This window comes from Magallana gigas, chromosome 7 (assembly GCF_963853765.1).
Source record: "Magallana gigas chromosome 7, xbMagGiga1.1, whole genome shotgun sequence".
Lineage (NCBI taxonomy): Eukaryota > Metazoa > Mollusca > Bivalvia > Ostreida > Ostreidae > Magallana > Magallana gigas.
The window spans coordinates 693,827-712,670 of record NC_088859.1 but is presented as its reverse complement, the minus strand read 5'-3'; the positions used below and the strand labels follow the sequence as shown (position 1 = coordinate 712,670).

At 34.9% G+C, this 18,844-nt stretch overlaps 1 protein-coding gene across 1 annotated transcript; it reads right to left on the bottom strand.

Annotated features, from left to right (window-relative positions):
- Positions 1-10,923: 10,923 nt before the first annotated feature.
- LOC105321612 (uncharacterized) lies at positions 10,924-13,763 on the bottom strand. Its single transcript, XM_011419971.4, has 2 exons — positions 13,701-13,763; positions 10,924-13,199 (listed from the first exon to the last, which is right to left on the bottom strand). Exons 1-2 carry the CDS (start codon positions 13,721-13,723, stop codon positions 11,171-11,173), a joined length of 2,052 nt encoding a protein of 683 aa, XP_011418273.3. The 5' UTR covers positions 13,724-13,763; the 3' UTR covers positions 10,924-11,170.
- Between the last annotated feature and the right edge of the window lie 5,081 nt (positions 13,764-18,844).

Sequence of the window (18,844 nt, the reverse complement as noted above, 5' to 3'; positions counted from 1 at the left end):
TATATTCCACCCCAGTCCCTGGAATTGACAAGGTACAGAACCCTCGACTTACAATATCTGAAACTTCAAGACTTAATTATTAGGCTTAATTATTACTACATGGAATCTTGCAAAACGCTTGGTAATAAACCCTTTATACATTGATATGGTACAATCTTTCATGTATATGTATAGTCTTTATTATTTTTGTTGCAGCTGACTGGGAAAAAAATACAAACTTGTTTTATTTTATTTCAGGTGCGTCGTTTCTCTTTTCTTATTTCTGTTTTTGAGGTCAAATCTCACAATAACTATTAACACTGTCTCAAATAAGATCTTCAGATAAAGACTGTCACCCCCACCCAGCCCAATTCAACTTCCCCAATTAATGCATACATCATCTATTCATACAGACGCATATAATTGTTAAAACAATCTGTTCATGGTTCATAAATTTTAATTAATGTATGTGGTTTACTACTAACCTATAACTAACCCTACACTTTCCGCCTAGACGTTAATTCGTCAAGTTGCGTCCTTGATTACTCTGATCTGAACAGTTCTATCCTCTTAAACTAAAATCGCGCTTTCAAGAAACGAATTTTCGTATTTTATTCATTAAACATTTGTCATATATAATTTTCATGCATACCCTAAATATGGTCCCAGTAAATATATCCACTCTTTACGCAATCATTCAATATTATTTCACTCCAAGTATATATTTGATGCACATTCCCACTGACTTGGATGCGCCAAAATGTGTTCATCACCTAGCTTTCTTTTTTAGTTTTGTTTTTGCTTGAGCTGGTTTATGGAAAAAAAAAGTTGAATTTTTATTTGTTTCTTAATAGTTACTTATCATTAGAATCCAATTTTAGTTTACGGACATCAACTCACACCTCATGAAATACGAAAGGTGTAAGCGAATACCGGTACGATGATTATTTTTTTAAGATTTAACGTGAAAAAAGATTCATTTTACATGAATTAAGGTGTGCAAGTTTAATATACATAGCATAAAACTATACAGTATAAAGATACAATCAATGATCCCGCAGTTGTTGTTGTTTTAAATTCATTAAAAAAAATACTATATTAGCATAATTTTTTTGATTACAAACGTATCAAAAGAATAATTTCTGAAAGTCCAGCAAACCAGCTCAGGGTGTGTGTGTGTGTGTGTGGGGGGGGGGGGGGTAAGGGGGCGAGGACATGCAGACATGCAGACACTGTCGGATGGTGAGAAATCCTTCTATAAGATCTGTAGCCTTCTGGAATTGTGGGACTTTTTTTTTTTTAAAGATCAACAGTTTATTGTTGTCAAGAACAATTTTATTGATTTATGAAAAGACATTTTAATTGATGTAAGCTACCATTAAATACATTACAAAAGAAAATTTAACTTTAACGCCATGACACTTAAATCAAAAATTGTTCTTCATGATTTTGGAAAGCACAAGGTTTTATGGACATGTAGACATTTCTTGCATTTTTGTGAAAAGATCTTTTGCAATCATTACAAATGCTACATAGCAAGTATCTAGTACAGAGGTACAAATTATTTTTATTCAGTAATTAAAACGTTTGTTTTTTTTGTTTTTTTTAAAAAGCGTGGAAAAATTCACCAAATTTAGCCAAAGCTATTTTTGTTGACCTACACACAAAACATTTCTATTTAAAGATTTCATTTTTAAGCCTTTCAAATGAAAAGCTGTCAAACTCTGACAAAAAAACCCTATTATATAAAAGTCCCAAAACAACATGACTTAAGAGATAATCACACACGTACAGGTAAATATACAAAATTCTATGCTGACTTTAAATAGCATTGGCACTGGTAACTTTCTCAACATGTCATTCATTTTCTAGTAAAGATTTGACAATATTGAACCACATCCTGAATTTTCGTCTCCTCTGTGTAGCAGTTTGTATTTTATGGTGTGGATACTGTATAAGTGATTGACTAAATGAGTATAAAGAAGCCTGGGAGTTCCCTGCAATCTGTTGACAGATCCCCAGGATCTCCCAGGAAATGTCTCTTAATATTTCAGGTACAAAGACTCCCTGATCATTGTGGACAAGGATCTGTAACCTATTTAGAGCTATTTTTGATAACGTTGTATCAATGTGTCTGTAACACAAGAACTCTAGGAAGTGTAACAATACAAACACAGGAATAAATAATGCAGACACTCCATTTTGCAGGGAACACTTTTGTTCTATTATTAGTTCTCTGATATAACAGATAGAATTGTCAAGTTTGATATCCCTTGCCATAGCATGTCTCATTTTTGTAGACCAAGACTGTCCCCCTACAGCTTCAGCATACCTCTTTCTGTTCACATGCCTTTTATACATCAGATATGGCTGTGCTAACTTGATCTTTATCAACTCTATAACAGATAAAGCTTCCTTGTATCTGAGTGTCTTGTAATAATACATTGCAATGTACAACATATCAGAAACATCCCCAAAATTGGCTGCTAGTTTTAGCATATGACAAGATATTTTGTCTGCTGTATACATCTGCTTGTTGTCACCCGTCCTAACGAATGTGTTGCGCAATATAAAAGCAGTGAACTGAAAGTTCATTGATGTGAATCTCTGTAAAGTGACAACTTGATTTCCTTCAAGGTGTGATCCTATCAACATTTCTACTATGTGTAGATATTTTGCACATCTGTAAAGATCTGGTGTGAGTGTGTTACCAATACGATTTGCCTCATTGAAAAGTTCTAAATCAAAGTCAACTTTAGATTTGACTATACAATTATCTTTAAAGAGAGAAGCTCCAGTATTGGAATCGACAAGCATGAGGTAAAACCTGATAGAGGAACTCTGCAACAGACAGGCAAGGCCATTCTTGTACAATTTATGTAACTGTCGGAACAAATTGTGTTGTGCAGAGCCGCAAATCTTTGTACTAAACAGGTTGTTTTGCGGTATGAAAAAACTGGGACAGACCCCATCATACACCCATTTAAGGAGAAGTTTAAAGCAGACCCAGAAACTCGCCAGGAAATTTTGTGGACAACATTGAGATAATGTGTTTTGCTGAATTGCCCAAAATATTGCTGTCTTCATGTGATAAGAGCACAGCAGGGTATTGATTTTGTCTGACAGCCTATTGATAACTTCTTTTAAAAATAGTTTTAGCAATCCATAAATTAGAAACTGACAATGGTTCATTGAGTACACAAGTTTAAATTCTGCCTGCGAAAATGAGATTCTCCATTCGTTCTTTTCATGGAGTCCTAATGGGTGGCCTATTGCTACAAAGTGACATCCATTTCTGACAATATTATCAACAACTTCAGGATCAGGCCATGAGTGACATCTGTTTATCCATGAGGAGGCCGACGGAGGCCAATTGTCACAAACAAAACACATAGCAGTGTCAAATTCTTGTCCACCTGCCATATAACCACTACCACAGGGTCCATGTTCAGTTGCATTAGAAAGAATTGCAGAACAAGTTAATTGCCTGTATACAGAACTAGATATATAGTCTCTGTCATTTACTTTGGTACATGCTGATTGAATATCTTCGTCTCTTGCTGGTGTCAGTAACTGAAGTAAAGTGAATCCTGGTGGACTCTCAGAACTGTCAGAGAGAATCAAGCTTGTAATGGATCTGTTGTAATAGTCAGACTGGGACATGTCCAAGATCACTCGATGGTTGTTTGACCAGTACATATAGTCAATATCTGATTGCTTTAATCTAAATCCTTCTCTAAAGCTTCCGCTTATCATCTCCCTGACCCCTCTACTAGATTTTACTTGTCTGTCTAACACATCTCCGATGTCCATTGCTTCTCTCCTGATGGCAAGCTGTTGTGAGGTCCCAACAATCTCACACATACACTCAAACACTGGCTCTGACATGTGCTGCATTCCATCATATCTGTCAATAGTGATATACTGTATGTTTATAAATTCGGCTTGGTTAGAAATGCTGATTATTGATTCTCCATTTGTAGAGTTATGAAAAGTATGGGTTATTTAAGTAACATTCACAGATGCACACAATAATAACTGATTTTTTTTAAAGCCTGGCATGAATGTTAATTAACTAACTTTATTTCAGATATATATTTTCTCTCAAAGCCTTTTTTTGAAATCGATGTAAACAAAATCTAAGTATTTTTTACGATAAAAGATTTTGATTTAAAGATATTGCATCGCTTCGTTGTAGATACAACTCTTTTCGGGAACAGGGCTTATTCCTTTTGACAGTGGATTGATAAATTCTATTGAATTGATAAATAATTTAATATGTTGGACCATCAAAGAACACATTCCGTTTACTTGTAGTATTGATATAATTAGAAACAAGTTTAGTTTGAATTCCGTATTTACACAGAACAAGCATTAAAAATATCCTCAAAACTATACATTCGAATTTGAAATTCGGTATTTTTATGAGATCAATAAAGTAGTTTGGACTAAAATAAACAGTTTTAATAAGCATAAGATAAGTATGAAAAATCGTCAGTCAGCATTCGACATAGCGGAAGATTGAATTTGCTGACAAAGTCGTTGTTTCGACCACATACCTAACAAAATGATGACCTCAGCCTAAACTATATGTACTACAAACAAAATTTCATTGTTTTCATTTTAAAAGGAATGTATTTGAGAAATCAATATTAACTTTTACGTCAGTATAACATGTTGTGTTTTGTTAAATAAAAAGTTAAAATATTGGTATTCACATACATTTCTGAGGGAGCAGACTCCATCTTGAAGGTGAAAAACACATATGCTGGAAATCTTTTGCTATTATTAGATGTGAAAATTTTCTTACCTGGTAATTTTCTTGCCTGGAAATTTTCGCATATCGTTTTATTCTAAAGGGTTGATCACTTCAAATGTTTGTTTAAATACCTTATGCAAATACATGTGTGCATAATTCCATTAGAGATATAGATGGTTGAAATGTTGTAGTGTTATTATAAATAGCTTCTGATTGCATATGATTTTTATTATCGGCAACTAAGAGAATGAGAGAGAGAGAGAGAAAGAGAGAGAGAGAGAGAGAGTTTAACCTCTCTGTTTACACTTACATTATGTCAATAGATGGGCCTCTTGTGAACAAAACCCTTTCTTTAATTTTAACAAATGATAGTAATCAAGCAAGCAATAATTTAACTAAATTTTCTATCGTGTATTCAAAGTATTCAATCTTGCAATCAATTTAGTTTAAAACTAATGCATGCATGTTTATGTTGCTGCATTGATTGAATGTGCTTTTGTTCAGGCATTATTTAACATAACTTTAAAAGGCCTATTCTATACGTACGTTGAATTATATCATCTACTGCACTTCTTTCATTACAGTATACCTGTTTCAGCAATACATTTTCCCATGTTTGTTTGATTATTTATTAAAAGTTATAAAACTAAAAAATAGTTGGATATTTTTATTTTAAAATGGCTGATGATATAAACTGTTTCTCATTTCAAAATCATCAAAAGTAACGTTGTTGATACTTCATGGAAATAAAAATAAAAGTACAGTGTACCAAAAGAAATTGTAACTAACAATTGGTTTTGGTAAAAGTTTAAGGTAATTTGTTATGATACATGTGTTATAATGATTTTACTTATTATTACACTTCAAATATTTTTAATGGATTTTAGAAAGAGTCGTGGCCTACTCAGTATTACAAATTATATACGGAATAGGCATCAAATGACCACTAGCAGTCAAATACAAAACTGATAGATACATTAGGTGAATTGGTTTTTCACAAGTATAATCTAAAGGCAGGCAAACGCTAAACATCTCAGACAGTTGATAGATGGGATGAAGCACAAATAATAACGGTAAAAAGGTGTCCAGTGAAGATTGATCTTGATTATCAACACATTTCAAGACGTATCCAGAAAAAGACTAAATAATTGACGAAAAGTGTCAAAATATAAAATTGTAACATGAAAGATGAGCAAGATATTGTATCTCACAAAATAACGTATATTTGATATAAAATTAATGTATCATTTGAAGTGTGTGTACATCTTAAATTAAGCACAAACAGTGTTCATTGGATGTCAGTTAAACTTTAACAGGTGCCAGAATTATAACTGTTTTAGAAACAGACACAACATATAACCTCTAAACTCTTATTTTCTTATTGCAAGTTTTTCAAGATCTTCAACAAAAAACACATTTTCTAATTAGAAAAGTTTCATGGGGCCAAGGAGTGAGTGTGTTTTCTGAGTTGATTATGTTATGATGACGAAAATAAGCGATCCATCACGTCTGTAATGTTTGGATTGCAATAATCTTTGCATTGTTATAAGTCATTAACTTGCTTTTACAAATTACCAACCTCAAATTGATTTTTTTAATTGCTTACGAGGTAACTGGTTGTGTTTTCTCTATCGATCAAAACCTAGAATATCTAACACAAAACGCAAGTACATTTATTTGATCTAAGACTAAGAACCTACCGTTTTGAATTCTTGTCATGATCTACAGCAGAATTGTGCTTTGGCATTGCTGATGCATGCTATATTTTATTCAATGCCACGTCAGTAAATGAACTTTTATCTTTTCGATAATTTGTAGCGTGTCTCTTTATCAATTTGTTAATATGATATAAAAAGATGAGAACATGCCTTCAATTACAAATGTTTAACCAACAAAGCTAACCGGTAATACAAAGGTTTGTATAAAATATACCATGAAAAAATGACAATAAGAAACTTTCAACCATCTCAAAAATCCATAAAACAAAATACAAATTCAAAGCTATGGTGGCATATTTCTGCCATCAACATCATTTTAGTCAACGTAACATAGCACGTCAACTCGAAATAACTATCTCGTCAAGTCAAGATAACTTTCTTGTTTCTCGACAAACTCCGACTTCTATTTTGTCCAGTCAATATAAGCTATTACGTTTTGTTACGATAACTATTTTGACAAGATGAGATAATTTATCTTGTATCTTGGCTAAAATTTGTTGCATTTGCAAATGCTGCCATCCACAAAACGAGATAATGCATGTATACCAATTGTATACTATGTAATCGTACATGTATTTCGGAACTCATTACTCAATCCCCGTATATTTATAGGGAGGCAATTGTACGTAATCAAATGAAATAATTTGTACAGAATAGCCTGTCAATTAGTGTCTTATTAATTATCTTTTAATATTTGATCTTCAGTTGCAAATTGATATCTGAATCTGTAATTAACATGAATATAAAAATATGCTGACTTATAGAGCATAAGACACCTAGAACAAAAAACGGATGAAGCAAGGTTGACAATGATCTACATGCCAATTAAATTAAATTTAATTATACGATTAAAGATTGAAATAATACTTTTAAAAACAATATCCAGAAAAATATTTTATTATCATATGCTTTAATTTAAATACAATATGTTTTAAAAGAGAAAATAAAAACAACATATATATATATTTTGAGGACGGCCTTATAATTGTCATTAATGATCCTCATGCAAATCAAAGGAGTCCTAGATAATGAGTTCCAAAATTTTATTATCAAATATCTCTGTATAACTTATCTTGTTTTGTGAATCACAGTATTTGCAAATTAATGCTACGAATATTTTAGTCAAGATACAAGATAAATTATCGAGATAGCTATTCCAACAAAAAGTCGGTCTTGATCGAGAAACTTGAAAGTTATCTCGACTTGCCGAGATAGTTAACTTGACCTAACGTGATATGCTATGTTGACCAAAAATTACTTGGATGGCAGAAATATGCCACCATACAAAGCAGAGCAACACGAACCTCTAGGGAATAGGGATTTCATACCATGGGCACATGCAAACGTTCAAAGGAGCTGAGATTGTACTGACAAATGCCGAATGTAGAAATCGAAAATTAGCCCAAAAGTTTTCCGAAATTCTAAATATAGCAACACTTACAAAAGACACCAGTCAAAACGATTAACGTTTACACATTCAGTGGATTACATACATTTATATCAAAACACACAAACGATAAACAAATACAGAATCAATTAATCATAACAAAGTATAACACAGGACGGTGCAGTTTGATGGGACGTTACGCGCACACGGACGAATTACAGTTCACACACATATCACAGTTCACCAACAGATCACAGTTCTCCAAAAGTTAAAGCCAGTCTAATAGTCACAACTTGATCCCGCACAGCATGTCCGAATTACCGAGGATTCTTGAATATTCAATAATCTTTCCTCTCCGATCCCTGGCGTCTCTCTAACTTCGCAGACGACACTACACATCCTGTCGCGCGCTATGAAGTCACACAAAAATACAAAACAGCTGATTAGCATAACACAAAGTATTTCTTTTAAATAAATTTTAGGCATGTGATATCATCTTCAACATGCGATGTTTTGTTTTCTAAATAGCTTAAATGTACTTTCAGAAGCAGAGGTGAGTGTTCTTATGAATGAAATTCTTACTCATGTAAGGCAAAATATGATTAAGTAATTAGGTGACTGTTTAATTTGAATCTCCAGAAAATGCATTTAAATATGAATGAAAAATTTACAAGAGGATGTCATCGCATACTGTATACAGAATTATTTAAACCAGTGTAATTTTGCCCTCCTCGTTCGAACAGTTTTGTCTCTTCTTGACTTCAAGACTCAATTGTTATTAACAAAACATAGGTTGAGACATTGGAATTCGCCAAATTTTAAATTTGTCTTTTTGCAACAACGGTGAGAAGGGCGAAGATAAAATATACAAATATTTCTCTGTAAACAATTAAAAAAGTAGCGCGAAGCAAAGCAAAGTTTGCCAATGCATGTAGTTTAATAACCGAATGTCAATTACGAAGACTGACCACACTGTCTTTAAAACCACACATAAATTCTACTAATATAGTTCATTATGATATTTAGACCCTTAACATTCTAAGGTTAAAGGGCTATAATTATACCCGACTAGAAATTAAACGACAATAACCAGGCTTGATTTTATAATTCATCATTTTTTATTCCAATGTAATTCCTCTCATGTGGCATCATATACAACGGGGGATTAGAGTCAGAAAAATCTCGGATTAGACTTACCTTTAATACCTTTAGACACACTTACATGACATGTTGTGATAACGTACAGTGTTAAAAAGAAAAACACAAAGGAACAAATAAAAATTATAAAAAACCAAAACAAGTGATGAGCAAAAACGGATCTCTTGAATAATTAGAGGTTGGATCACGTGCCATGGAGGAGTGAGTATCCTCTGGTGATCAGTCACATCCACCGTGTGCCCTTTGTCGTTATTGGGAAAGAAAACGGAAAAATCCTTTCATAACTGTATGATGCATTCACACGTCACGTATATGTAACGAAGACAGGGCATGCTGATGGGAAATATGATAACAGTTCAACTTCTTCCCATTCCAAACATAATGAGCATCCAACTGACAATTTCTATGCTTCATAAACACAAAATATAAATAAAATCGCAACTACTTAGAAAAAATTTCATTCCAAGCATCTCTGTAACGAGACTGATATTTATAATCACCATCGTCCCAAAGTCCCCCAAAATTCTCACAGCTGACTTAAGTAATCTTCATCATTAATTGAGGAATGGTACATGCTACCTCTGCGTACCAGCAACACTTCCATCCAGGTTTTTTTGCATTAGAGAATACGCACATCGGCTTTGACAGGTGGCAACTCACTCGATTAACTTTTTATACCATTTTTTTCTATTTCCATTTGTAAACACAGAAATAATAAAAAACTATTCATCCACTTAAGAACTACTTGTCCAACTGATTAATGTAAATGAAGAAAATGAAACACCAACCAAGTTCTTCGTGAAATATATAAACATCTTTGGAATAAAATTATGCGTTTCTCTTTGCCTCTTTCCCCTCTTTCCTCTCAGTATACATGTATTCTGAAACTTATCTAACTTAGTAATAGACAGGGACTTACCAAAACATTTATAATTGATATTTAGAAGGCTCTGGAATGCTTTAAGGTCTGTTGGGGGAAAAATTGTAAAGCGCTTTGAGAAATGCTTCGGCAATTTAAAAGCGCTATATAAAAGCTTGCAATAATTATTTTTTTATATTTAGGTCTAATGCTTATACTGACGTTTTATATACTTATTGTTAGGCCAAATTAATCACCAAATTGTCTACGGATTTTCACAGAGGCTGCTTACTTCTCTAAGGCACCTAAACCTACTTCTAACATTTTAGTGGTCCGTGTTTGCTTTGCTCCTGTTTTGTATCTTCCTTTGGACGTTTGATTTTGAATACAGCTCGTTATCGCCACATGTCATTCGCAGAGAACTGTTTATATATTACTTCCTTTAAAAAACGCTGAAAAATGCGTAGTGTTTATTGATATAAAAAGATAAACAAAAAGACATATTCATCAAACTTTTCTTTCAATAATATAAAACACATAAAATACAAATTAGTTTAAATACAAATGTATAACATATGTGTAATTATGCTGACTGCTGAAATCAATTAAATTTTCAAATGTTTGTTCAATGGAAATGCATTTTTGATTGTAAATACTTTACATTTTAGAACACCAATAGCTCAAAGGGTATTTCTGACTGAACGTCTGTTGTCCCTTGGTATCAATATAAATGTCAACTATTCAAATTCTTTTTCAGACACGAATCAAACTTGGTACAATCAAATGTGGCCTAAAGAAAATTTTAGTGAATAGATGAAAATTGGTTGAATTCTTTTCAAAGTGAACACAAAATACACTTCGAAATGGGTAGGATTAAAAATATCATCCGCAGTCATTTTAGTTATTTTCAAAACAATTAGCTGGATTTAAATTTTCTTTTATTTGATCTTTGCAATTTGGAACCCTTTGGTCAATAATTAATTAGGAACTTAAACAACTGTATAGTCGTTGAAAAAAAATGAAAAATATACTAATTATAAAGTTTTACACACAGTTTTGCTCAAATGCAAAATTAAAAAAACAAACATCTTAAAACTGATTATAAAAATATTCTCTTTTGTGAAAAAAGATTTTCATTTGTAAAACTTTGTAAAAGGTATTTGATCAGATTATAGATGATTTCTCTTAATAAAAGGTCTTTACACACGTGTCATTAAACATTCGTGTTTTTAAATCTTGCGCAGAAGTTAATTCATTAATTTTTTAGTGGACATGGGTCTCGTAATTTGTATTTACTAGCATGGTATGAACTAGCATGTATTTGACTTAACCATACCCTGTAGTCTTTTTTGTGTAGCAGTTTGTATTTTGTTCACTGGATTCTGTTTAAGTGAACGTTTGTAAGAGAATCTAGCAGCCTGGAAGTTCCCTGTGATCTGATGGCAAATTCCAAGGATTTCCCAAGAAATGTCTTTTGAACCTTTGTTTACATAAAGCTCCTCATTATTGTGAACGAGAATGTGTAGCTTATTTAAGCCTGCCTGTGATAACGTTGTATCAACATGTCTGTAACACAGGAACTCTAGGAAGTGTAACATAACAAACACTGGGATGTTAAATGTATGCCACTTGCTCTGTTGCGCAGACTCTTGTTCTGGTATTAGTTCACTAATATAACAAATTTTGTTAATAAGTGTGATATCCCATGCAACAGCCTGTCTCATCTTTGAAGACCAGGACTGTCCCCCTACAGCCTCAGTATACCTCTCTCGGTCTACACTCCCCCTATATATCAGATAAGGCTGTGCTAACTTGCCCTTTGTCACCTCTATAACAGATAAAGCTTCCCTGTATCTGAATGTCTTGTAAAAATACATCGCGAGATACAACATGTCAGAAATCATCCCAAATTTGGCTGCTAATTTCAGCATGTTACAGGACATTTTGTCTTGTCTATAATTGTCTTTGTTAATGCCACTTTTAGTGTTCATGTGTAGTATAAAAGCAGTTTTTTGCAGGATTGTTGCCGTTAGTTTCTTTAACATGAGAACGTGATAACTTGTTAAGGGTAAATTTAGTATGTGTTCAACTGCAACAAGATGTCTCGAACAGCTTTCAAGATTGTGTGAGACTGTGTGATCATTTCCTATTATCTCTTGGAAAAGTTCTAAATCATAGTCAACTTCAGATTTAAGGTAGTCTTCGTTCGTACATATAAAAGCTCTTGGATTGTTTGGAATATCTTTGATATATGACCCAATAGATGGACTCTCTAAAAGACAAACCAAACCTCTACTGTATAATTCATGTAACTGTAGGAACAAACTGTTTTGCGTTGCACCGTAAATTTTGGAAAGAAACATGTTGTTTTGAGGAATAAAAAAGTTTGGACCAACTCCCTCATACACCCATTTAAGAAGAAGTTTAAAGCAAACCCAGAAACCAACCAGGAAATTTTGTGGACACCAGTGATGTAGTGTGTTTTGTTGCATTACCCAGAAAACGACCGTCTTCAAGTGATAGGAACACAGCAATTCACTGGTTTCTTCTGATTGCTGATTTATAACTTCCTTTAAGAAAATTTTTAACAGTCCATATGTCAAAAATTGACAATGGTTCATTGATGACACAAGTTTATATTCTGCAAGAGAAAAAGAAATTCTCCACTCTTCATTTGCATGTGGTGCCAATGGGTGTCCAATTGCTACAAAGTGACATCCATTTCTGACAATGTCATCAACAACTTTAGGATTAGGCCATGAGACACCTCTGTCTATCCATGATGTAGCAAACGAAGGCCAAAAGTCACACGCAAAACACCAAGCAGTGTCATATTCTTTCCCTGCCACAATACCACTCCCACAGGGTCCGTGTACTAAAGAGTTAGGAAATGCTGATGAACAAGTTAATTGTCTGTACATAGAACTAGATATATAGATTCTGTTGTTCATTTTGACACATGCATCAAGGACATCACTGTCAGTTGTTGTTGTCCGTGTCAGACGTCGAAGTAAAGCGAATCCTGGTGGACTCCCAGAACTGTCAGAGAGAATCAAGGTTGTATTAGCTTTGTTGTAAAATTCAAACTGAGACATGTCCATGATCACTCGGTGGTTGTTTAGCCACAGCATACAATCTAAATCTGATGATTTCAGTCTGAATCCTTCTCGCCTACTTCCACCCACCCTCTCGGTGCTCTCATCATGCCCCCTCGCTCGACTCACCAACAACTCCTTGATGTCTTTCGTCTCTCTCCTGATAGCGACCTGTTGTGATGTCCCAAGTTTCTCACACAGTCCATAAAACACAGACTCTGACAATTGTTGCATTTCTTCACACCTGTCATTATTAAAATATTGAATATATAAATTTAACATACATAATTTGGTCTCATTTGTATACACAGGTTTCATTTTCGATTTAATGAAAATCTGTTTCAAAGATACGCAAATTTGTGGCAATTAAATAATTTTATATTGATAATGTTGAATGAAGAAAAACGAAAGAGTTGATGGTAAATAAGATGTAATGAAGTTTGTTGGAGTCGCGAAGGTGAGCTGTCCCGACATATTGGTGTTCTAAGTGTTAGTTAATAAATATTTTATATACGTTTGAAAATAAGATCATTAATACGAAGTGGATATTATCCAAATAATATTTTTATTTTACTCTAAAATGATTTTACAATAATTTTTACTCATCATAATTGATTTGGAATAGAATATTGATAAGACTTTTATCAAACTCTTTGTGTTTCCATTGCCCTTGACAGGGGCCAGATGTCCTGCAATTTTTAAACTACTTTCAAAGATAGTTGAGAAATTCAATGTTTATACTTACGTTCCTGGGGGAACAGAGTCCATTTTGAAGGTAAACAATGTAAACTATTTTTAGGCATGGGAATTTTCTTACCCGAGTAATTTTTGTACTTTCATTTTGTTTCAGTAGTTTATATCATAGACTTTGATCACAGGAAAGCTTTAATTACATCTAAATATTAAATTATTAATCCTGTTATTAATTGCATTTTTCTGAATCATAACTGAATTTATCACTTTTGGGTCTAAATTAAAATAGCATAACATCGATATCTGATATAAATAAAGGCCCCTCATCACAGTCCCCCGTATCCAACATCATAAGTCATAATTATTTTTTGAAACAAAATAAAAGTGTATAACTTCGTACTTTATATGCATAAAAATATGACAATAACAAACCGTCAACCATCTCAAAATCCATTAAATGAAATACAAATTCAGATTCAAAGCAGAGGAACACGGACCTCCAAAAAGAAAGAGTTAGGATCAGGTGCCTAGGAGGAGTGGTCATTCTCTGCTGACCGGTCACACCCGCCGTTTGCTCTTTGTATCGACCATAGAACTAACGAAAAGATGACTTCAAACGAGACTGTTGATAGTCCTGTTTTATCAACTTGTTTGTCAGTTGCTTGCCTCGCCTTAAAGACTGTTCATACGAAGAGCATGGCCTTGCGTATCGAATTAACTGAGAGACAAAAACACCATACGCAGGTGATGAAGGTATATTGCTACATACGTAATTAAAGTTGACTATAGAAAAATTGAAGTCATCCCGTTTCTCATAAAGTTTTGTTGTTAGGTTACCATCAATGTCCATTTCCGGTAAAATATCCAAATATGAAACAGATGACGCAGACTCTGTAGTATCTTTTATTTCAAGTTCACTGGGATATATATCGAGTCGACGTAAGTATGGAAATAACAATTGTTTACCACAGCGAGTGATTTATTTTTTTCACGTACAAGTTTTTGAATAAATTCTGCTTCATAAGAATGCAAATATAGGTCTGCTAACAATGAGGCACAATTGGTACCCATGAGAATTCCAACATATTATTAAAGACTTGATTTCCAAAAACTACATAGATGTTGTCTATCAGAAACTCAAGCATCTTTTTAATGTCAAGGTCAGAGTACTTGTATGTGCAATCAGAATGGTTCTTAACAAAATAATTTTTCAGATTTCCAATGACAAGGTAAGCATTTTTACGACTTCCTTTCTTACTGAAGAAACAACTGTCGATTCAATCAAAAAGCATAGATTCTAATCTGTCATATTAAGGTAGCTTGATGTGCAACAAATTGTCTATCCTATTTATTGACAGATCTACCTTAAACTTTGAAAGAAAATAAGATAATATTTTTGCAATTTTTGGTTTGGTAAAAAAAAACCCACATCCAAATAGTTTAGCTTTAAATTTTGAATATTTTCCTGTATCTATATCCAATGCTCTTATTCTCGAGGAGATTGATATAGTCTACATGGCCATAACCATCCAGCCTCCTTTGAACCATTTTAACAAGACCTTGGACATTCAGTTGGACTAAGCTATCTAGTTCTTGCGTCAAAACAAGTTTTAAAAAATGACGCGGTGTCAAGATAAATATAAACCGATTGCGTAGCCAGACAAATCTTGTTGAATTCAAAGAGCAATGGCTGAGTTGGCAGTAACGAAATAGACTTGCGTACGTCACATCGCTGTTTGACACATCTACCCAAAGTCCAAGCTCTTGTTAAAATGGTTCAAAATCCTAAACTAATTCAGCTCTATTAGCTCAACTCGCTTTGTTTAGCGGGATGCTACTGGCAATGAATGTCTATCGAGCTGTCACTGGCAATAAATGTGTACCGGGATGATACAGGCAATGAATGTCTACCGGGATGTTACAGGCAATGAATGTCTACCGGGATGTTACAGGCAATGAATGTCTACCGGGATGTAACTGGCAATGAATGTCTACCGGGATGTTACAGGCAATGAATGTCTACCGGGATGTTACTGGCAATGAATGTTTATCGGGAGTTACTGGCAATGAATGTCTACCGGGATGTTACAGGCAATGAATGTCTACCGGGATGTCACTGGCAATGAATGCCTACCGGAATGTTAATACCAATGAATGTCTACCGGGATGTTACTGGCAAAGAATGTCTACCGGGATGTTACTGGCAATGAATGTCTACCGGGATGTTACAGGCAATGAATGTCTACCGGGATGTCAATGGCAATGAATGTCTACCGGGATGTTACAGGCAATGAATGTCTACCGGAATGCTACTGGCAATGAATGTCTACCGGGATGTTACTGGCAATGAATGTCTACCGAGATGTCACTGGCAATGAATGTCTACCGTGATGTCACTGGCAATGAATGTCTATCGGGCTGTCACTGGCAATGAATGTCTACCGGGATGTTACAGGCAATGAATGTCTACCGGGATGTTACAGGCAATGAATGTCTACCGTGATGTCACTGGCAATGAATTTCTACCGGGATGTAACTGGCAATGAATGTCTACCGGGATGTTACTGGCAATGAATGTCTACCGGGATGTCACTGGCAATGAATGTCTACCGGGATGTCACAGGCAATGAATGTCTATATATCGGGATGTTACCTCCAATGAATGTCTACCGGGATGTCAATGGCAATGAATGTCTACCGGGATGTTACAGGCAATGAATGTCTACCGGGATGTTACAGACAATGAATGTCTACCGGGATGTCACTGCCAATGAATGTCTACCAGGAAGTTACAGGCAATGAATGTCACCCGGGATGTCACTGGCAATGAATGTCTTCCGGGATGTCATTGGCAATGAATGTCTACCGGGATGTCACTGGCAATGAATGTCTACCGGGATGTCACTGGCAATGACTGTCTACCGGGATGTCACTGGCAATGAATGTCTACCGGGATGTTACAGGCAATGAATGTCTACCGGGCTGTCACTTGCAATGAATGTCTACCGGGATGTCACTGGCAATGAATGTCTACCGGGATGTCACTGGCAATGAATGTCTACCGGGATGTCACTGGCAATGAATGTCTACCGGGATGTTACAGGCAATGAATGTCTACTGCGATGTCACTGGTAATGAATGTCTACCGGGATGTTACTGGCAATGAATGTCTACCGGGATGTTACTGGTAATGACTGTCTACCGGGATGTCACTGGCAATGAATGTCTACCGGGATGTTACAGGCAATGAATGTCTACCGGGCTGTCACTTGCAATGAATGTCTATCGGGATGTTACTGAAAAAGATTGTTTACCTTGATGTAACTGGCAATGATTGTCTATCGGGATTTCACTGGCAATGGATGTCTACCGGGATGTAACAGGCAATGAATGTCTACCGGGATGTCACTGGCAATGAATGTCTACCGGGATGTTAAAGGCAATGAATGTCTATCGGGATGTTACTGGCAATGAATGTCTACTGGGATGTCACTGGTAATGAATGTCTATCGGGCTGTCACTGACAAAGATTGTTTACCTGGATGTTACTGGCAATGAATGTCTACCGGGATGTCACTGGCAATGGATGTCTACCGGGCTGCCACTGGCAATGAATGTCTATCGGGCTGTCACTGGCAATGAATGTCTACCGGGATGTCACTGGCAATGAATGTCTACCGGGATGTTACAGGCAATGAATGTCTTCCGGGATGTTACTGGCAATAACTGTCTACCGGACTGTCACTGGCAATGAATGTCTACCGGGATTTCACTGGCAATGAATGTCTACCGGGATGTTACTGGCAATGAATGTCTACCGGGCTGTCACTGGCAATGAATGTCTATCGTAATGTTACTGTCAATGAAAGTCTACCGGGATGTTACTGGCAATGAATGTCTATCGGGATGTAACTGACAATGAATGTCTATCGGGATGTAACTGGCACTACGTGTACGAGATGATATGGATGTGATAGAGATGTGTCAAAACCAACAGTATATTTTATATGGGCTGCTTTATTCAAATATTAAAATTGAGTCAAAACACTTTCGATAAAAAATGATATTTCCCCGTGACTAATAAAACCACGCCCTCCAGGATGATAAACACATCAATGTAAAATATTGCATAGCAAGGTGTTTTTATATTCAAAATATAGTGTCTGCACCAAACTATGTATATGGTACATTGTATTTTCATAATTCATGTCTTGTGTCAATAAAATCATTTTTGAGGACAACGCAGACGACTTAACTTAGGTTGATTAATCGTAAAAATGCAATGTTTACATGTAGAAATATATTTGTCATTACTGCAATCTATGTTTACTTTGCTAGCATGCTATTTTGACAGAAGTGAATATGGACTGTGAGCAATACAGCATGTAGGTTTGATAAGAGGAATGAAGTCTTTAGTTCTAGATATAACATGCTAATTACAGAACGTTCTCTCCAAAAACAGCATGCAAATAGATATATTTACATTCCGTGTATATTTCCCGTTATGTTTGGATTGGAAATATGTGATGTTCATTGTTCAATAACACACCAGACCTGATCACGGCGGCGTATTCATGAGCACAAGTAAACATCATCAAGCGTTTAAAATAGATTTACTATTGTAAGGTTAATGAAACGTTCTAACTTACTAAACCAATCTGATATGACTTGTGAAAAATAATTGTTTCTGGCACTATATATTTAGTTTTTTCAACTTTAACTTCGATTGGTGTTTGGCTAATGTTTCACTAGGTAACCGTGTTACATGTACCTGTATTATGATATGAGTTCGGTATTTTTTTTAATATTTGTCTCCAATCGGTTGTCAACAGTGGTCTTTCCATGAATAATTCATTAAGTTCGTTGTATAAAATTGCACATGGGCTAAACGAACAGTCAAATTGACAGCTTCTGTTACTTTTCATAATATCAAGCGTACCCCTTTATATAATTATTATAGCAACCCAACCCCCCCAACCCCCCAACCCCCCCTCCCTAGATCCACACATGAGATATTCATTACCAATCATGTTTCAAAAACCGGTTATGAGATTTATACTATGAACATTTGTATTTTGACATATTTATGTATGGTGTTAAATAAGGAATAAGGAATCATTCTTTGAGTATTATGAGGTGATAATTTTGGTCAGGGCGTGATCAAATCCAATAAAGCCCGAAGGGCTTTATGATAGA